This window comes from Rhinatrema bivittatum, chromosome 8 (assembly GCF_901001135.1).
Source record: "Rhinatrema bivittatum chromosome 8, aRhiBiv1.1, whole genome shotgun sequence".
Taxonomy (NCBI): Eukaryota; Metazoa; Chordata; class Amphibia; order Gymnophiona; family Rhinatrematidae; genus Rhinatrema; species Rhinatrema bivittatum.
The window spans coordinates 165,208,620-165,230,172 of record NC_042622.1 but is presented as its reverse complement, the minus strand read 5'-3'; the positions used below and the strand labels follow the sequence as shown (position 1 = coordinate 165,230,172).

At 47.4% G+C, this 21,553-nt stretch overlaps 1 protein-coding gene across 5 annotated transcripts in view; it reads right to left on the bottom strand.

Moving 5' to 3' along the window:
- Positions 1 to 9,704, bottom strand: part of NEK8 (NIMA related kinase 8) — a 66,089-nt gene extending 56,385 nt beyond the window's left edge. Inside the window, exons 1-2 of one of the 5 annotated variants that reach the window (XM_029613191.1) lie at positions 9,680 to 9,704; positions 7,633 to 7,838 (exon numbers count right to left, since the gene is read on the bottom strand). In XM_029613191.1, coding sequence (XP_029469051.1) covers positions 7,633 to 7,768 — 136 coding nt within the window. In that variant the 5' untranslated portion in view covers positions 7,769 to 7,838; positions 9,680 to 9,704. Of the gene's footprint in view, positions 1 to 7,632; positions 7,839 to 9,344; positions 9,542 to 9,679 lie in introns of those variants that run through there. The other 4 variants (XM_029613192.1, XM_029613188.1, XM_029613189.1 and 1 more) reach the window with 4 other exon arrangements.
- Between the last annotated feature and the right edge of the window lie 11,849 nt (positions 9,705 to 21,553).

Genomic DNA, 21,553 nt, shown 5'->3' with positions numbered 1-21,553 from the left:
CAAAATCTAGCGGGTAACCGTGTTTTATCACCGAAAGAATCCACTGGTCTGACGTTACTTTGGCCCACCCCTCAAAGTACAGAGTCAATCTGCCTCCCACCACTGGGACCGAGGACTGAGCCAGCCGCCCATCATTGCGAAGTCTTTCCACTCAGTACACTCTGTCCAGAGCCAGGTCTACCGAAACGCCGGCCACGAAAGGACGGAGTGTAGGATTGCTGCCGGCTGGCATTGTGACGAAAGGAAGAACCCAATCCCCGAGAAGTCCGGGGCTTCCGTCCCCTGCGAAACTGAGGCTTGGTAGAAAAGGTTCCTCTCGACTTTGGTTTATCCTCCGGCAGCCGGTGCATCTTATTCTCACCCAAGGACTGAATCGGGTCCTCTAGCTCCTTACCAAAGAGAAGCTTACCCTTAAAAGGCAGGGAACCCAGGTGAGCTTTGGAAGAAACATCCGCCGCCCAGTATCGTAACCACAACAGACGTCGGGCTGACACCGCCGACACCATAGACCTGGCCGACATGCACAGCAAATCATAAAAAGCATCCGCGCTGTAGGCAATGACCGCCTCCAGACGACCTGCCTGAAGAGCTTCCTCCTGTGACAAAGAGTCATTGGCTAGTAACTGCTGTACCCAACGTAGACCTGCCCTCAATGAAAAATTGCTACATATTGCTGCCCAGATCCCTAGGGCAGAGACCTCAAAAATCATTTTAAGCTGGACTTCCAGTTTCCGATCCTGCAGGTCCTTAAGGGCCGTGCCCCCCATAACCGGGATGGTGGTCTTCTTCGTGACCGCCGCCACTGCTGCATCCACCGTAGGAACCCGCAAAAGCTCCAAGGCCTCTTCGGGCAAGGGGTATAACCTGTCCATCGCCTTTGCCACCTTCAGCCCTAACTCCGGAGTGTCCCACTCCTTAAACAGCAAATCCGTGGCTGAAAAATGAAAAGGGAAAGATGAAGGTGGCCCCCGGAGACCCAGGACCACAGGGTCCGTGGCTCCTAGGAACGACTCCACCTGAGGTAGCTGAATCCCTAGCTCCCCCCAAATAGCCGGAATGAGAGGCCCTAACTCATCCCTGTGAAACAGGCAGACCACCTTCGGATCATCACCGTCCGTCCCATGAACCCCTTGGAGCCCGCCCTGCTGCCTCTCGTCCTCTCCCTCCAATCCCCGAGGAGGCTGAGAAGGTAACTCCCATTCGTCCGTGTCCTCTGATTCCTCTGAATCCGAGGAAGACTCAGGGTCAGACAGCGGGGTCCTTAGGGGCTTTGGTCCCTGGTCAGCCGAGGCCCATGCATCAGGAGGGCCCCGAGGTCGCTTCGTAGGAAGGGGCTTGGATTCCATGGAAGGATATTTTCTTTTATGTGCCCTCCGGGCCTTAAAGGCCTTATGCATCAGAAGGACGAAATCCGAAGAAAAGGAGGCCTCGGAAGACGTATCATCCATGTCCTGTGCCGCTGGAGCATTCACAGCTACTCTGACACTAGGCGCAGGTCTGTCCCCCTTGGGGACCCTGCGCTGAGGAGACAGACTTGGGGGAAGGTTCTCCTCCCCTGGAAATGCCTGCGCTGCAGCTTCCCCTATCCCCGAAGGCGACAAAATGGCGGCCACCATCGGGATCGCCGACCCCGAGGGACCCAAAATGGCGCCCGTTCCCGCGCTCCCCGGGAACGGGCCAGGGATCGCAGCAGGCATCTCCCCATAGGCACCCATCAGCGTCTGGACCTGTAGGATCACCCTTTTCGGCGGCGCGGAGACACCCTCACTCCCGGATGCACAGGTAGCACAAAGACCCTCGCGCTGCTCCGCAAGCCCGACATGCGGTTGGACGCGGCATGGTCGGGCAGGCAAACAAAAACAACACCAACCCCCCACCCCGAAAACGCGGCGAAACGGCACCTAACTATCCCCCCCCCCCCGAACGGAGGGGCAACGGGGGACGAAACGCCGAAAATAAGAAAAACTTTTTTTTTTTTTAAACGGTACCTGTCCAGCCGCCTGGGTCCTGAATCCACTGGGGGGAGTGAGCCGGGCTCCCCAGTATCACCCCCAGTGGTGGGATGCGTTGGTAAACACAGGTTCTCAACCCCCAAAACGCAGCCTCTGTAACCAGGGAGGATGGTCCCTTCAGGACCTCACAACCCCCCGGGAAGCAAAAGACCTGAACCTGCAGGAACACACTGCAGTCGGTCTCCAACTAACTTGTTTCTAAAACTTCTTTAATTTTTTTTTTTTTTATTTGGTTAAAGTTTGTATAAATGGTTGCCTAACTCTAACAAAAAACGTAGGCTAGGCTCCACCAGACTGTAGGTTTGGCACGTCTTCCACCTGCTGGAGACAGAATACTGCCAGACTGTAGGCGGTACCAGCCTATATGAGACGGAGTTTGTTTGGTAAACTTCTGTCTCCATCTGCTAGCGGGGGGGCCAAACCCAGGAGTCTGTACTGATCCGAGTACGTACAGGGAACCTTCATTTCTTTTTTTTCAACAAAAACTTTAGACAGGACACAAAGAAAGTATAGCACAAGAGTTAAATCACTTCCCTGTGGATGGCTTGAGGCTCCACTAGTCCCTCAGGGCGAGTGACATGGATTCCTCGGGTGCGAACCCTGTCCGGCCAGAAGGATAAGCGAGCTAGAGAAGGGTCCCTGACCTCCTGCTCATCTGCCATGCAAACTGGAGAGGATGGTCCCACCAGGACCTAACGACCCTCCAGGAGGCAAGCTGCTAAGGATTCTATTCTTCCATCGCTGTAAATATATATATATTTTTTATATAAGAACATAAGAAATTGCCATGCTGGGTCAGACCAAGGGTCCATCAAGCCCAGCATCCTGTTTCCAACAGAGACCAAACCAGGCCACAAGAACCTGGCAATTACCCAAACACTAAGAAGATCCCATGCTACTGATGCAATTAAAGCAGTGGCTATTCCCTAAGTAAACTTGATTAATAGCCGTTAATGGACTTCTCCTCCAAGAACTTATCCAAACCTTTTTTGAACCCAGCTGCACTAATTGCACTAACCACATCCTCTAGCAACAAATTCCAGAGTTTTATTGTGCATTAAATGAAAAAGAATTTTCTCCGATTAGTCTTAAATGTGCTACTTGCTAACTTCATGGAATGCCCCCTAGTCCTTCTATTATTCGAAAGTGTAAATAACCGAGTCACATCTATTCGTTCAAAATCTCTCATGATCTTAAAGACCTCTATCATATCCCCCCTCAGCCGTCTCTTCTCCAAGCTGAACAGCCCTAACCTCTTCAGCCTTTCCTCATAAGGGAGCTGTTCCATCCCTTTATCATTTTGGTGCCCTTCTCTGTACCTTCTCCATCGCAACTATATCTTTTTTGAGATGCGGCGACCAGAATTGTACACAGTATTCAAGGTGCGGTCTCACCATGGAGCGATATAGAGGCATTATGACATTTTCTGTTTTATTAACCATTCCCTTCCTAATAATTCCTAACATTCTGTTTGCTTTTTTGACTGCTGCAGCACACTGAGCCGACGATTTTAAAGTATTATCCACTATGATGCCTAGATCTTTTTCCTGGGTGGTAGCTCCTAATATGGAACCTAACATCATGTAACTACAGCAAGGGTTATTTTTCCCTATATCCAACACCTTGCACTTGTCCACATTAAATTTCATCTGCCATTTGGATGCCCAATCTTCCAGTCTTGCAAGGTCCCCCTGTAATGTATCACAGTCCTCTTGTGATTTAACTACGCTGAATAATTTTGTATCATCCGCAAATTTGATAACTTCACTCATTGTATTCCTTTCCAGATCATTTATATATATATTGAAAAGCACCGGTCCAAGTACAGATCCCTGAGGCACTCCACTGTTTACCCTTTTCCCACTGAGAAAATTGACCATTTAATCCTACTCTCTGTTTCCTGTCTTTTAACCAATTTGTAATCCACAAAAGGACATCGCCTCCTATCCCATGACTTTTTAGTTTTCGTAGAAGCCTCTCATGAGGGACTTTGTCAAATGCCTTCTGAAAATCCAAATACACTACATCTACTGGGTCACCTTTATCCACATGCTTATTAACCACTTCAAAAAAATGAAGCAGATTTGTTAGGCAAGACTTCCCTTGGGTAAATCCATGTTGACTGTGTTCCATTAAATCATGTCTTTCTATATGCTCTACGATTTTGATCTTGAGAATAGTTTCCACTATTTTTCCCGGAACTAAAGTCAGGCTCATTGGTCTTTGCACCTCCACCATCTGCTGGAGACAAGAGAAATACTGAGGTACTGCAGGTGGCACCTCGGCTTATGTGGCAGTGTCAGTAAGACTTTCTCTGTCTCCATCTGCTGGAGGGAAGGCAAAACCCAGGAGTCTGGACGGATCTGGGTACATAAGGGGAACAAGAAGCACTTTAGAAATGTTAAACTAATAGTAATAGTAAGTAAACAAAGCTGAACGAAGAGCAGCATAGGATACAACACAAACAGCTCACTTTGTTTTACAAGCCCTATAACTAGTGTAAATCCACTTACAAAAGTTATCTTTTTCTTTCAGATATCTTGAAGGATGTGAATCCAGCATTTCATCAGTGCATTTACAGGAATTATGAACAAAATGTTCAGTGATAACTATTGTTATTTTAACCTGTATTTTGTAACCCTTCTTTTGCCTGCCCTACTGCCAAACACATCGAGGTCTTACCTATACCTTGGTCAGACCATTTTCTTATTCAGTTTGAGTTAAAAGTTCAAACTCTTATTCCTAGAGCAAATAATCCCTCTTCAATCTAGAAGAGGAAATATATTTCCCCAGAATCATTCATTGAAGCTTTATCTTCTAGATTACCTTTGCAGATTGCTTCTACCTGTACAGATACTATTAATACTTGGAATCATACGATTTTAACTATGTTAGATTCTTTAGCTCTGTTGAAAAAAAACCCTCCAAAAAAAGAAAAAATTAACGCTCCTTGGTATTCCCAAACTTTACACACTCTTAAATCTCTTATCAGATTAAAGGAACGTAAATGGAGACACAACAAATCTGTTCAAACTAAAAATGATTATTATTATACATTAAGAGGCTACAATAAAGAAATTAATAAAGCCAAAAAAACTTTCTTTTCTAAAAAGATTTCTGATGCCCATGGGAATCCTAATATTCTCTTTAAGATTGTAAAATCCTTAACTACAATCAACAACTCAAATGGTCCGTGTTATAGTTTTACTGATTGTAATAAAATAGCTGTCCACTTTAAAAATAAAATAGAAACAATTTCTAAGGAATGTCAACATTTACCCTACCCCACTTTCAAAGATCCATCTGATCAATTGTCATGATCTGAATTTGAACCTATTTCTGATACTACAATTCTGAAAATAATTCAAAAACAAAAAACAACTAATTCACCTTTTAACCCTTGCTCAGGATCATTATTCAAAGCCATTGCTCCTTCTACTTGCAATTTTCTAGGTGACTTGGTTAATCAGTCTCTATCTTCAGGTACTTTTCCTGATAATTTGAAAAACACTGCTATTCTCCCTATCAAAAAAAACAAATGTAAAGATCCCTCAGATTTTAACAATCTGAGGCCTATAGCATTGATCCCTTCTTTAGCCAAATTCATTGAATCAGTGGTTTTAAACCAACTTTCTGACTTTTATCCGACAATGATCTTTTGCATTCAGGCCAACATGGCTTCAGGAAGGGCCATTCCACAGAGACTTTACTTCTCTCTTGTTTTGACACAGTTTTTCGTGGTTTCGACGCATATACTGATTACATCCTTATTTCTTTGGATATTTCGGCAGCTTTCGATACATTGGATCATCACGTACGGTACTTTTATCTGGTTTAAAATCTCTAGGTATTCAATCTACCGTCCTCTCCTGGTTTCAATCATTTCTTACCAATCGTCATTTACAAATACATACCAATAACCACTGCTCGGATTCTTATCTATCATCTTCTGGTGTACCACAAGGCTCATCTTTGTCTCCCATACTTTTTAATATATATTTACTCCCTCTTTGTCAGATTCTTACAGCATTAGATTTATTTAAATTTATTTATTTAAAATTTTTGTATACCGACGTTCGTTTAGCAAACATCACATCGGTTTCCATGTAACATAAAACTGGCCAACAGGGCTTTACAATGAAACTGATAAGAGAACTGGGGGTTGGTAAGGGGGGGAAACGTGATGGGAATAACTGTACAAGGGAAATATAAGCGAGGTAACATGATTATAAGCATGGGAACATGATTATATATAGGCAATAGAATTATATACAAATATTATCTACAAGTAGGTTGTTTACTTTCGCATTTATGCAGATGACATTCAGCTGCTTGTCCCTTATAAAACTTCTTGTTCCGATACTCTTTCATTAATCTCACTGTATCTCTCCACAATAAATTCCTGGTTAGATCACAATCGTTTAAAACTGAACCCATCCAAGACCACACTTACACATCTTTCATCTATCAGTAACTCTTCCATAGGGCCCCCCACACATCTAATTTTCAAAGGAATTTCCATTCCAATTAATACTTTTAATAAAAGTTTAGGTATCATAATTAATACAGATCTTTCAATGGCTAATCATATCTCCAATACCACAAAAAAATCTTTCTTCAAATTACATTTATTGAAAAGAATCAGACCATTCCTTTTTTTGCAAGACTTTCGCACAGTCTTGCAATCTTTGATTTTCTCCGGTTTGGATTATTGTAACTCATTATTTTTAGGTTTACTAGATTCCGCCCTTTATCCATTACAATTAATACAAAATGCTTCCGCTCGGATACTCTCAGGTACGTCTCGCAGAAATCATATCACTCCAGATTTATTTTCACTTCATTGGTTACCGATTACCGTAAATACAGAGTCCATTATAAGGTATTGACTATCATCCATTCTCTTATTTATAATACATCTTCCACATGGCTTTGTTCCAACCTTCGAATTTACAAACCAGCTAGACAACTTAGTTCACTTTCAAAAAATTTCTTAGATGTGCCAACAATCAAAAAAGCAAAATTTGAAATAACTAGAAAAAGGGCATTCTCTGTAGCTGGCCCTATACTATGGAGTTCACTTCCAGATTCTTTGTGTCTTATTTCTTCTACACAACAATTCAAAAAAACTTTAAAAACATATCTATTTCAAAAAGCATACAGCTCATTTATTAACCCTCATAATTAGAATTTTCATCCAAATTAACATTTATTTATTTATTTATTTGGTTTTTTTATACCGGTGTTCCTGTATGAAATACAGATCACATCGGTTTACATTGAAATGCATTATCTTCACTTATCATGCCAATACACCTTCATACCTCAAAACAACTTATAGTTCTATTTTATTATAAGGTTAGGTTAACAATTTTTTAGTTTGTATTTTTATTTTTGTTGGATGCTCTGTTTTATTTTATTATTGTGTATGTTAGCTGTGAACCGTTTTGATTAATTCTTTGAATTGTAAAGGCGGTATACAAACATTTTTAAATAAATAAATTATGTTTTTCAATGCTATATCACATCTCTGACTGAGGACCCTATGGTGTATGTATAAAGTCCGAGTGCTGCAATGCTGTAAAAGCCTACAAGCGACAAGTGGATCCTGGAGTCCCACCTGGAGCATACTCCATGACAATCATGAGCGCCTTGTCTTCCAAGAAGTTCTCATAATACTCGATGATGTTAGGATGGTTCAGCAGCTTCAGCACCTGACACTCATTCTGTGCTGCCAATCTTTCATCTTTACTCATCTGCTCCACAGGGATCTGTTTAATTATCACCAGCTTCTGGTCAGCTTTACGCAAGCACAGATGCACAATTCTACAATGCAACAAAATGTTATGGTTGACAAAAAAAAGACTCAAAGACCTAGGTTTCTTTTCAAATTATGGGCAATTAAATTATATTGCCTGTCATCTTCTGGTCAACAATCGGAAACCCCCCCCCCCTCCCCTATCATTGGAATCCCTTTTATGATTCACATATTTCTTGATAATATTTTCTTTCGCTCATTCTAGTCTGACTTGAGGAAGGGAGCATTAGCTCTTGAAATCTGGTCAAGAAATGTATTAACTTAGTCCAGTAAAATGGTATCACCTTATAAATGTTTTGCATTTTATTTAACCTTATTTTTGTGCTATGGTACTGACAGTCCAGAGTAGGCTACAATACTGGTGGTGGCTTGGGTGTTATTAAGAAGTGGGGCAGGACAGAGAGATAGGAATAAGGAAAGGAACAAACAGGCTACTACAGATCACCAACAGGAGATTATAAAAGCCTTGACAGTGTCAGGAAATTTTCTCTGCCCCAGGATAACTCTGAACCGTGCTCCAACTAACTTTGTATCCTCCACCCTCAGTCCCCTGAACACTGTACCCCCACATAAAACCCCCTCTCTCCCAACACTGCACTCCCACCCAGACCTATTTAACACCCAACACCACACACCAACCCAAAGACCCCCCTTCACCTCCCAACACTGCACCTTCACCAAAAGACCCCTCTCTCCCGACACTGCACCCCACCCAAAAAACCCTCACCTCCCATCATTGCACCCCACCCAAAATCCCCTTTGACTCCAACAATGCATCCCCACAAAAAGACCCCTCTTCCTGCCCCAATACTCCACCCCCAACAAAAGACCCCTCTTCCCTCCCCACCCCTGCACCCCACCAAAAAGACCCCTCTTCCTGCCCCAACACTGCACCCCCACCAAAAGATCCCAACACTGCATAAGATCATAAGACTTGCCATACTGGGTCAGACCAAAGGTCCATCAAGCCCAGTATCCTGTTTCCAACAGTGGCTAATCCAGGTCACAAGTACCTAGCAGGATCCTAGATTCTATGCTGCTTATCCCAAAAATAAGCACTGGATTTTTGCAACTCTACCTTAATACTGGTTTATGGACTTTTCCTTCAGGAACGTGTCCGAACCTTTTTTTAAACGCAACTATGCTAATAGCTTTCACCACATCCTCTGGCAACGAATTCCAGAGCTTAATTATGGTTGAGTAAAAAAGATTTTCTCCTATTTGTCTTAACAACTTCATTGTGTGTCCCCTAGTCTTTGTACTTTTGGAGTAAACAACTGATCTCGTTTACTCGTTCCATACCACTCATTATTTTATAGAGATATCTGGACAATGCTCCCACCCAACAATGCACCTCCACCAAAAAAAAAAACCTTGCTTCTCCTTAAAATAGTATCTCCCACCCAAAGACCCCTTCAACCTCCTCCCAGACCCAACATTACATCTCCATTAAAACCATGCCCCCCGACCCTTCATCACATCCGCTAACTCTCTCCCCGATATCACACCCTCACCCAAAAGCCCCTCTGCCCACCACACGCAACCGCTCGTATTTCTCCATCTTCCCCTAGGGCCAGAAACTTCCCGCCGTCTCCATGGCGACACTTTCGTGTTCGCCGGGTCAGGAAAGCGCAAGACCCATGCGCAAAGCTTCTAGCGCCCAGAGCGCAGGCGTATTACTGCAGCCAGTAGGCGGCTGTTACAGAGCGCATGCGTAGAACGATAATCTTGGGAGCAGAGAGCTGTTCTACGTGGACAAGCGAAACTAAACAGCTACGCGTCTGGGTGACGTCATCCGGTGACGCTGAGCCAGACTGCTTGCTGAAGCTCAGAAAATAGTAGAATGTACCACTGAATATACGTGTCAACTTTCCCGCGTCCAACTCCTTAGTCGATTTTCATTTGCTCTGCGGAGGGGTTGAATTTTGCCTCGCTCTCGCTACATAAGGAAGCCTTCTTAGACTCATTTTGCCATTTTGTACTTCTCTTGACGTAAAAAACAAAAGGACTTTCAATTTAGACTTAATTTTTTTCAGATATGGATCCCAAGAAGAAAGATGGATAAGCTTTGTATCCAATGCAGCCACAAGGTCGCCATCAAAGAGGACCATGGCTCCACCCCCTGCAAACTCTATAGTAAGATGCCTCCTACAGTGAACTGAGATTCATTCATCAGATGCTTCAACTTGAAGCCAAACACACTTTGGGCCTTCCTGCCCACAACCTGACCCACAAACAGCAGGTCTCTTTCAAGCCACAGGTCATTTGAAGCCTTGCAGTGTTCATTGTGGCACTAACAATTTGCCGCTGACTGGCTACAGTGCCAAAGATCGCTTTCTATCAGAGAGGGGCACTAACAACTCCGTGGCGCAGAGGTACCCATCCTTAGCATAAAGACATTCAGATTTGATGTGGAAGACAAGTCATCATCCTGTGCTGAGACTTTCTCCTTCAGCACAGAGTGATACGGTATGCAATTGGCACAAGGTCTTTTTTTTTCTCGGTGCAGAAACACCAGTCATGCTAATCTTCCATATGGCTCCTCTTTCACAGGAAAGTGCTGCTTGAAGCATAAACACGCTCTAAGTAGTACCTCATTTGTCTCATCTGATTACTATCAAGTTACCAAGCAAAGTAAACATAATCGAGCCAACCCACCAACAACTTTGAAACCTCAAATGATCCCTGGGGTTATGACACGATCTTCACCTCTGCAATTTACCAGTCCCTATTCTCAAGTGCAAAAGATGAGGACTGACTTTATGGCTACTTATTTAAAAAATATATCACTTCCTAAGAAGCCAGTACATGCTTCATACCTTCCTCCTGCTTCATCTTCATATGAACCTTCATTTTGGCCTTCTCGCATTCAGGTCATGCCCTCTCTTCCATCTCAGTCTTTCTGACAATATATGGATAAGTCTTTCCATTCAGATTCTGCCACTGATTTTTCAGATAAACTCTTGTCACCGGACATCCCTTCTGCTCCCTTTCTGGTCCTCACTGGGTGAGCTTCTCCACCTGACAACACTTCTTATCCCAGCCTTCCTACTTAAAATGTCAAAGATCAATGGCTTCAAGTGGGACAAGGAAGATTTGCAGATGCAAAATGTCTGGCCTCCTAGAAGAACATTCTTTTTCACTGAACATACAATTAAGCTCTGGAATTTTATTGCCAGAAGATGTGGTTACGGCTGTTAATATAGCTGGGTTTAAAAAAGGTTTGGATAAGCTGCTATTAACCAAGTTAACTTAGGGAATAGCCGCTGCTTGTTCCTGGCATTAGTAGCATGGAATCTATTTAACGTTTGGGTACTTGCCAGGTACTATAACTTGGTTTCCCTGTATGTACCAGGATCAATCCAGACCACTGGGTTATGTCTCCCAGCAGATGGAGTCAGAGAAAAAACTGAAAGGCACCCCCTCTTACACTGGTGTGCCACCTGCGATCCTTCAGTATTTTCTCTGTTCCCTGTACGTACCAGGATCAGTCCAGACGGTGGGTTATTCCCCCATCCAGCAGATGGAGTCAGACAGGGCTTCGAAGGGTGCTGTCATAAGTACCTGTGCACCCTCTGCAAGAGCTCAGTATATCTCTGACTCCAGCAGATAGGAATAGGGGAACCTGGTGCTTCCCCTCCATGAAGGATTTTTCTTTCAGTGGTTTCTTTCTTTAGTTGTTTTCTCAGGTTGGATCAAGTTAATTAAAAAAAAAAAAAAAGGGAGGCGCGAGGAAAGTGTTCCTTCTCCGGGGCTTGCAGGCAGGGCTGTTTCAGTCTCTCTCCCCTTCTCCTCTCTTCCCTTCTCCTCTGCCTCCAGGTAAGTGGTTATTTGTGATTTTCTTCTTTTCAGCTTGGGAGCTGCTGTTGGTTGGGAAAGCTGGTGGTGCCAGCCTCTTCCCCCTCGTTGCTGCAAATTGCCCTGCGGCCCCGAGACGTTCATTCCTCGAGGCCGCCGCAGCAGAGAGGGGACATTCCTCTGCTGCTGATCCGAGGGCACTCGGGGGAGCGCAGGGCTTCTTTCCCGCTTCCCGCGTCGATTCTTTCTCCTCCGTCGGCCCCCCCGCGCGGCTCGCCCCTCCCCCGGCTGCCTGTCAGCATGCCCCGGCCGTCCCGCTGCTCAGCCTGTGGCGAGCTGGGGTCGAGGATTTCTAGAGAGGGAGTCTGTTCCAGGTGCCTCCCTGGTGGGGAGGGCACCTCCGGGCCGCTGGACGTCCTTTCTCTGCCATCTGTAGCTCCCTGGCGCAGAGGGCAAGCCTCCGCTGGGTCCAACAGCTACTCATCTAGTAAGCCTTACTACCCGAGGAAGCGTGACAGGCGGACAGCCTAGAGTCCACCATAGCTTATGGGGTGGACACTTTGTATGATTTGTTCCGCGTCCTGGCAAGATCCATGGTCTCGGTGGTGTCTGCACGGCGCCTCCTATGGCTTCGCAACTGGTCGGCGGATACCTCCTCCAAGTCCAGCCTAGGGTCTCTTCCTTTCAAGGGCAAGTTCCTCTTCGGTGAAGATCTCGACCAGATCATCAAGTCCCTGGGGGAGAATTTGGTCCACCGGCTGTCAGAGGACCGCCAGCGAAACTTCAGGTCCTTTACTCCCTCCAGAACTCGGTCCCAGGCGCAGCGTCGCTACCTCGGCTACAAACAGCAGGGGCCCCGGACACCGTCTTCCAGATCCCAGTCCTGGCCCCGTTCCTTTCGCGGTCACAGGCCCGCTCGGGAGGGGACGAGTCAGGGGGCCTCGTCCAAGCCCGCTCAATGATGCCGAGCCCAACCACGCCTCAACTCCGCGGATCGGAGGACGGATCTCTCGCTTTTACGAGGAGTGGGTCCGCATCACCTCGGACCAGTGGGTCCTAGACATCTTAAAGAACGGCTACGCATTGGAGTTTGCCCACCGCCCAAGGGACAGGTTTCTCTTTTCGCCTTGCGGATCGAGCCTCAAGAGACTGGCGGTACAACAGACCTTGGACAGACTTCTGAGCCTTGGGGCCATCGCTCCCGTCCCCTTCGGAGAGGTGGGCTCGAGCCATTATTCAATTTACTTCGTCGTGCCCAAAAAGGACGGGTCCTTTCGCCCAATCCTGGATCTCAAGGAGGTCAACAAGTCCTTAAGGGTCCTCCGTTTCAGCATGGAGACCCTGCGCTCCGTGATTGCGGCAGTACATCAAGGGGAATTCCTTGCCTCTCTCGATCTGACAGAGGCCTATCCCCACATCCCCATTTTCAAGGCCCATCAGAGGTTTCTTCACTTCAAGATTCTGAATCAGCACTTTCAGTTCCAGGCCCTCCCTTTCGCGCTGGCGACCGCCCCATGGACGTTCACAAAGATCATGGTGGTAGTGGCGGCTGCTCTGAGACGGGAGGGAATCTTAGTCCACTCCTACCTGGACGACTGGCTCATTCGAGCGAAGTCTTTTTCCCAGGGACAGTCGGCGGTCTCCAGGGTCATCCATCTCCTCCAGTACCTTGGCTGGGTGGTGAACTTCGCCAAGAGCTCCCTCGCCTCCTCGCAGCACTTGGATTTCTTGGGAGCGCACTTCGACATGCATCAAGGCAAGGTCTTCCTACACCCAGACAAGGCCCAAACCCTCCGAGAGCAGATACAGCGCTTTACTGTGTTACCAGCTCCCACGTCCTGGGACTATCTGCAGCTCTTGGGTTCCATGGCCTCCACGATCGATCGGCCCTGCTTTCTCGCTGGAAACCAGTCTCGCAGGTTTACCAGCTGGTGCTCCCTCTCCCCCTGTTTGCCAAGCACAGCCTGGGCTGGTGGCTGGACCCGCGGCATCTGGCCCAAGGCATTTCTCTCGAGATACCGGATTGGGTGGTGGTCACCACCGATGCCAGTCTATCCGGCTGGGGGAAGTATGCCACCGGAGCTCAGCGCAGGGGCAGTGGACGAAGGCGCAAGCAACCTGGTCGATCAATCGGCTGGAAACAAGGGCGGTGCGCCTGGCTCTCATGCATTTCTTACCCTTGGTGCAGAGTCGAGCGGTGAGGATCCTATCAGACAACACAACCACCGTAGTGTATATCAACCGCCAGGGAGGCACGAAGAGCCGGCACATGTCACTCGAAACGGCCCGCCTGATGTCGTGGGTGGAGAAGCACGTAGTGCGCCTGGCATCGTCGCACATTGCGGGCGTAGACAACATTCTGGCCGACTACCTGAGTCGTCAGCAACTGGACCCCAGAGAGTGGTCTCTCTCCGACGAAGCCATGCATCATCTTCTGCATCGCTGGGGGGGCGCCCCACCTGGACCTCATGGCGACGTCTCTCAACACCAAAGCAGCTCGGTTCTTCAGCCACCGGCGAGAGCGCGGGGCAGAAGGAGTAGACGCTCTGGTGCTTCCCTGGCCGGACCACGTTCTACTCTATGTCTTTCCCCCCTGGCCTCTCGTGGGCAAGGTCATTCGGAGAATAGAGCTTCATCGAGGTCCCGTCATTCTGGTGGCTCCCGAGTGGCCTTGGCGCCCTTGGTTTGCAGATCTGCTCCATCTGGCAGCGGACTGCCCGATCTGGTTGGGCCATCTTCCACGATTGCTCCATCAGGGGCCAGTATTTTTCGATCAGGCAGAACGCTTGCATATGATTGAGAGTCACTTTGGACTCTGCTCAGATTTTTCTTTTTTTCACAGAGCTGTCTTGCTGGGTGTGTTGGCTCAGACCCTGAACACGCTTAGTATGGCCGGAGGTAAATTTTAAGTTAAGCATTCTGTTTCTCTACACCCCCCCCCCCCCCAACACCCCCGTATCCAATTCAAGAGATACTGGATTTAAAGAAGGTAAATGCAGCTCTCAAGGTTCCCCATTTTCCACATGGAAACTGAGGTCCAACTCTAAGGTCCGTCATAACAGCGGTACACAAGTCAGAGTTCTTGGCATCTCTTGCCTTGACAGAGACTTATCTGTACATAGGCATCAGGCCGGAGCACCAGAGATTCCTGAGGTTCATAGTCCTAAGGGACTGACAGCTACGTCCTCACGAGTGGTCCCTGCACCGCAGTATAATACTCAGTTCCCTGTACGTACCCGGATCAGTCCAGACTCCTGGGTTCTGCCTCCCCTCCAGCAGATGGAGACAGAGAAGCTTTTGACTGACACTGCCCTATACCTCGAGGTGCCACCTACAGTCCATCAGTATTTCTCTTTCTCCAGCAGATGATGGAGCTGCAAAATCCTACAGCTGGCGACGGCTCTATGTATCTTCACCAAGGTGAGGGTAATGGGGGCAGCTGCATTGCAAAAAGAGGATGTGTTGGTGTATCCGTATCTGGATGACTGGCTTATTCATGTGAAATCAAATGACCTCTGTCAACAATCAGTACAAAAGGTACCGATGCGCTTGAAGTCTCTAGGATAAGTGGTGAACCTAGCCACGAGCCATTTAGTCCTCTTACAAACTTGGAGTATCTGGGAGCTCATTTCAACACACTGTCAGAGAGAGCGTTTCTCACGGAGAGAGACTGCTGAAATTGCAGAGTCAGATTAGGCTTCTGCTAGAGCTTTCGGTGCCCGGGGTCTGGAACTATTTACGGGTCTAGGTTCTATGGCACTGACACTGGAATTAATGCATTGGGCGTTCGCATCTGCAGGGGGCTCTTCTCCCACTGGAGTCCGTTAATGGAAGAGTTTCATCTTCCTCATCCATTAGAGGGGGAAGCCAGGGATAGTCTTTTGTGGTGCTTGCACCAATCTCGAGCATGGTGCAGAATTGGAGATTCTGAATTTGATAATAGTCACCACCAATGCAAGATCAGTTTGCGCAGGGCAGTGGTTGAAACAGGAGACCTCATGGCCTATCAATCAGTTAGCGACAAGAGCGGTGCATTTCGCATTGCTTGCCTGTTCGCCAAGGTTACGCGGCCTTCCAGTATGGATCCTATCAGATAATGCAATGACAGTGGACTTCATCAACCGTCAAGGCGGATCCAAAAATCAGGCAGCAGCTTGAGAGGCCCGGGATTTGATGCTTTAGGCAGAACAGCACTTGGAGGAGGTGAGCAAGTTTGCTTAGAAGCTTGCTTAGAAATTTATGAGTGTTGCTGTCCTCTTGGCTTAGGTCAGGACTGCAGGTAGCACACTGGGTTATGTACAGTGTCAATGAAACTTTCTCTGTCTCCATCTGCTGGCAGGGAGGCAAAACCCAGGAGTCTCAGCTTGGGCAGCTGAGAGGTGTGTCTTCATCATAGTGGTTTATCTTCCAGGAAAGATCAACACTATGGTGGATGCATTGAGCTGGCAGCTACGTCCTCATGAGTGGTCCCTGCACGGCAGTATAATACTCAGTTCCCTGTACATACCCGGATCAGTCCAGACTCCTGGGCTCTGCCTCCCCTCCAGCAGATGGAGACAGAGAAGCTTTTGACTGACACTGCCCTGTACCTTGAGGTGCCACCTACAGTCTGTCAGTATTTCTCTGTCTCCAGCAGATGGTGGAGGTGAAAACTCCTACAGTCTATGACAGATAGTAGATTTAAAAAAAAAATAAATAAATAAGAGAAATAGAACAAATAAAGAAGAAGGAAAAGATTTCTGAGCCTCCCAGGAGGGTTGGCAGGTCCTGGTGGGACCATCCCCCCTGGTAGTTGAGGCAGTAGAGCAGAGGGTCAAGGACCCTGCACCCTTGCACTGTAGGCAGTGACCAGGGTGATACTGGGGAGCCCAGCTCGCTCACCCTGCAGGGGACAGAACCAGGGTTCGCATTTTGGAGCCTTAAAGTTTATTTTTGAAAAAGATCTTCTGCCTACCAGGAATTCTTCATTCCCCCAACACTTCTGCCGCGGCATCTCTGTTCCCCCAGCGCTGTCTACTGCTGCTGCCCTTCTGCCTCCGTTCCTTTTATTTTCTTAGTGGGACTCCGTGGTGCGGCCTGCCATGCGTGTGGAAGCTTTTGCTCGACTTTCACATGATGGCATTTGCTCTGGGTGCCTCCCCAGGGGGGAGGGCACCTCGGGGGCTTCCATGGGTGGCACTTTGATTGCACGCCGGGAGCCTGGGAGGCTCATTCGAGCGTGGCATCCCTCACCAGATCCATTCCCGCTGAGCGCGGGAACGGAGGCCATTTTGTCAGCCTTTTGGGCGCCTGCACGGACTGCGGAGGGGGAGGGGAATTCTCAGCAGCCAGGCGCCTCCGGGGAGGAGGGGCGAATTTCCTGCAGATTCAGAGATTTCTTCGGAGGAAGGCCCCAAGGGGGCTTCGGATTCTTCTTCGTTCTCTGAATTTGTCTTGCTGCTTCATAAGGCTTTTAAAGCCAGGAAGGCAGCTAGAAGACATTCTGTTCGGAGTGCTCGTTTCAAGCCTGCCAAGGTGCCCATAGCCCCTGGCAAGGAGGGGGTCTCGCCCGCATCTCCTGGCAAGGAGGAGGTCTCAGCCCCTAAGAGCCTAGGCTCTCGCAGGGAGAGGGGTTCGCGAAATCCAGGTTTCCCCTAAGGACTGCGCCTTCTCAGCCTGCAGGGGACTCGTCGTCAGAGGCTTTGGCGATGGAAGACCAGCAGGCATAGGAACCTCAGGGGGCAGATCTGGATCTGGGTGACCAGAATCAAAATCAGCAGTTGGAGGGCACTCCGATGGTTGAGGGGGATGACCCTAAGGTGGTGTGTTTGTTCTGCAAGGATGAGCTGGGTCCGCTTATTCCCACAGTTCTGGAAGAATTGGGTATTGAGGCCCCTTAGGAGGCCACATATCTCTGCCGGGGCCGGCAGGTTCCGGGGGTCTAAAGGCCCATTCGTTGCACTCGCAAGCTACTTCTTGGGCGGAGAGCCAGCTGGTTTCCCTGCAAGAAATTTGCAGAGTGGCCACTTGGAAATCCTTACACACGTTTGCTCGGCATTATCGTCTCGACGTTGAGGCACCTATTTTTGGGTTTTTTGGCAGACAGGTATTCTGAGCGGGATTGTCTCGGTCCCACCCTAACTAGGGAAGCTTTGGTACATCCCGCTGTCTGGACTGATCCGGGTAAGTACAGGGAAAGGAAAATTGGTTCTTACCTGCTAATTTTCGTTCCTGTATTACCATGGATCAGTCCATACTCCCTCCCAGTCTACTTTTTCAGTCCGTTCATAGACTTTTTCCTTTTACAGTGCTGGTAAATGCCTTTTTTTTATCCTACAGAAGTATAAAATAAAGGATTCATAAGGCACTGGATGTTACTTTCACAATTGTTAAGAGCTATGTATAACACTGTTCCAAATTGGCGTTATATTATTACTGTTGAATTGTTACTTACTTGACCTTATTCGATTTCTTTTTCTGCTTTGTTAATGTTTATACTGAGGAGCGCAGGGTGAGCTATGCCCATATATGGTATACCTTTCAGTTATTTTTTCTCTGGTTCCATCTGCTGGACAGGGGACACAACCCGCTGTCTGGACTGATCCGTGGTACTACAGGAACGAAAATTAGCAGGTAAGAACCAATTTTCCTAACTTTACGTGCGTGGCCGTTTTAAAATTCAGCTTTGTATGTTTTGATTCATATAGTATCTGCAGCCTGGCTAGGACACTCAGGCTAATAAAGTAGCCTCAAATATGGACCAGAGAGGCAGGTCATCACCAAATAAAGCAAAAACATCTGTTTGATCAAGGGGAAACAATAAAGTTTAGATTTAATCACCTAGACTTGCTTTGCAATATCTTTCGCCACACACACATTTCTGTAAAGTGAGAGGACACCGAGGTCTGATTTTTTTATTATTTTACTGTAGAGTTAGCAGGATAGGCCCTTTCTTCCCCAGGGAAGGAGGGAGGTGTTATTGTAGAATACTGTGATGTAGTGAGTGAACATGGCTACTGTACATCAGACTGAAGAATTCCTCCAGTACTTCCTTATAGAAGCTGGAGAGGTTGCTGAAAGTCATAGCTATGAAGGAAAGGGAGTTCACAGAGGCTTTGGGTGGCTTTAAACATCTATTACATCTCGATGCACATGTATATCTCTATTTTAATAAATTTAAAGCTCCTGATCCACTTACATTAGCAGGTCCAGCCAGATCTGACTCCAGCATTGACCCTAGAAGAGATTCCGGGCCATGACGTATGGACTATTAATGAATATTTGTAAACCTCTCCACACAATTCTGTATTCAGGGCAATTCTGCACTGACTTAAAGGGAGCACAGCTCTCCAAAACCAATCAACAATGTACTATGTTATTTATTTCTATGTATTTACAAAAAGAAAATCTTTAGGGACCTGTTTCTTTTTAAGAAAGAAAAAGCAAAGAGATGATATGCCCTCCAATGACTGTTCTTTTGCTTGGTTGCGTGATTAGATGAGGTGAAGTGGAGAGCCTGATAAGTTGAGGCATAGAGTTTCCAGCACAGGAGAGAGTAGCTAGGAGGGGTGAGACCCTCCATCATGAGCACAGTATCAAGGCAAGAGCTAGGGGGTACTTTTATCTGCAAAGTTAGCAATCTAGCTTCAAAGGTTGGCATCGTGGGTAATTTAAACCTATTGGGAGGATCAGCATTAAAGAGACAGAAAGCTGTGATTAGAAGTTTCCACAGCAACCAATACTGGGATTTGGGGAAGAAGCCTCCAGCAACTTGTCTGGGCTGCAAGAACAAAGTACAATGCCAAGACAGGACTGAATCATGGCAGGAGAGAGAGGTGGAGGCCGCCTGTGGGTTCCCTAACTAGAGCCCAAAGGCAGCTGAAGGTTTGAATGGCTTATTTTCGGAGGCTATTTGGGGGAACATTATGGCTTGACAATTTTGTATCACATACATTGTTTTGCAAGACAGAACAAAAAGTCTATTTTTAATGACGAAAAACTGTTCTGTATGCTGGAATGTTGTATGTGTATTTCAGGTTGAGTGGTGGATCACAAGAAAGCAATGAAGCTCCTCAGTGTTATTATTTGTAAGGGTTTTGGGTGGATCCCTGGACCTGTGGCAGATGACCACGCCCATGGGAGAAGTCCCGTGAGGGGCCACAGATCAGGCTCAGCGTAGGAGACACACACTCACTAGTTCTTTTATTATACAGGATTGGTGAACCACCAGAGGTGGCAGTAGTGAGCTGGAAGTAGCCCGGTTGGGCTTGTAGTCCCTCAGGCTCTGGAACAGCGATCCCACAATGGCTGTGCTGTAATAGAGAGAACTGAGATTGTGAGTAGTAGCAGGATATGCAGAGTTCAGGAATAGAGCCTCGTTGGTAATGTACTCACGCAGCGGTCTCTCAGCATAGAGCACAGGAGCTGGAGTAAAGGCAGGCCCTCGAGGAGCGAGTACCTGGTTCCAGGAATAGCTCTGAGAGACAGAGATGGTAACTCACAGATGTTGTAGGCAGCGGTGTCTTCCTGGCAGAAGTGGAGTCCAAGTAGCGAGTCCAGGAACATGGGCTCTCGAGGAGCAAGTTCCGGTTCCAGACTGCGACCTGAAAGATAAGAGAGAGAGGCCCTCGAGGAGCGGATACCCCAATAGAGTAGGTCCGAAGGAGGCAGAGTTGCAAGGTACGCAGAGTGAATCCCATCCGTCGGAAACCTGGATCGGTAACCTTTGCTAACTCGATTAGCTAGCAATCGCGTAGGCCTTTTATATCCTCAATGCATGATGTCATCACAGGGGGATGCCCCTGAGGTTCGCGCCACTGAAGGTACTTGAAGCAGGGCCGTGCGGCACGCGCGCCCTAAGGCAGCTGAACATGGTGGGAGGCAGCGCCCAAGCCGGTCCGGGGACACCGGAGAGGGCGGCAGGCAGATGCCGCGGCAGCCAAATGTCCGTCAACCACAGGAGGAGTCGCCAGAGAAGTAAGGAGGGTGGAGTGGAGACGGGCAGAGACAGTTGTAACAGTACCCCCCTTCAAAGGGCGGTCTCCTCTTCAGGTACCAATCTTCGGTTTAGAAGGATGCCCAAGGTGAAACTGACGGAGCATCTTTTTGTCAAGGATGTTGGCCTGAGCTCCCAAGAGTTTTCTTCGGGGCCGAAACCTTCCCATGATAGAAGGTATTCAAGTGTATTGCCTCGTCTTCGGACATCAAGTATCTCTTCAACCTTGTATTCTAGGTCGTCTTCTGCATTGATAACAGGTGGTACCTGAGTCTTGGAAGTAAATTCGCTGAGAATGAGCGGTTTTAAGAGTGAAAAGTGGAAAGTGTTATGGATGTTGAGTCCAGGTGGTAGCTTCAGACTATAGGTGATGTTGCCAAGACATCGGAGGATAGGAAATGGTCCAATGTAGCAAGGAGTGAACCGAGTGGAGGGAAGCTTCAGTCTGAGGTGTTTGGTAGATAACCAGACTTTATCTCCAGGTTTGAAGACTGGCGTTTGCGAATGGTGAACGTCATAGTACTTCTTAGCACGGTCACTCGCTTTATTCAGCATGTCCTTTGTCTGAACCCACAAGTTATGGATTTCATCAGCAGTAGCTTGAACTGCTGGGGACGTCACTGAGAGCTTCAGTGGAAGTGGCGGTGTTGGAGAACGTCCATATACCACTTCAAAAGGTGTTGATCCAGTTGATGTTGCTGGATGAGAGTTGATGGCGAATTCAGCCCATGGTAGCAGTTCGGCCCAGTTATTCTGATGGGAACTGAAGTAGGCACGAATGAACTGCTTCAAAGTTCTATTCATCCGTTCTGTTTGACCATTTGATTGCGGATGGTAGGCTGAAGTGTAATCTAGAGAGATGTCAAATAACTTGCACAAGGCCCTCCAGAATTGTGCCATGAATTGTGAACCACGGTCAGAGACAATGTGGCTAGGTAGGCCGTGAAGGCA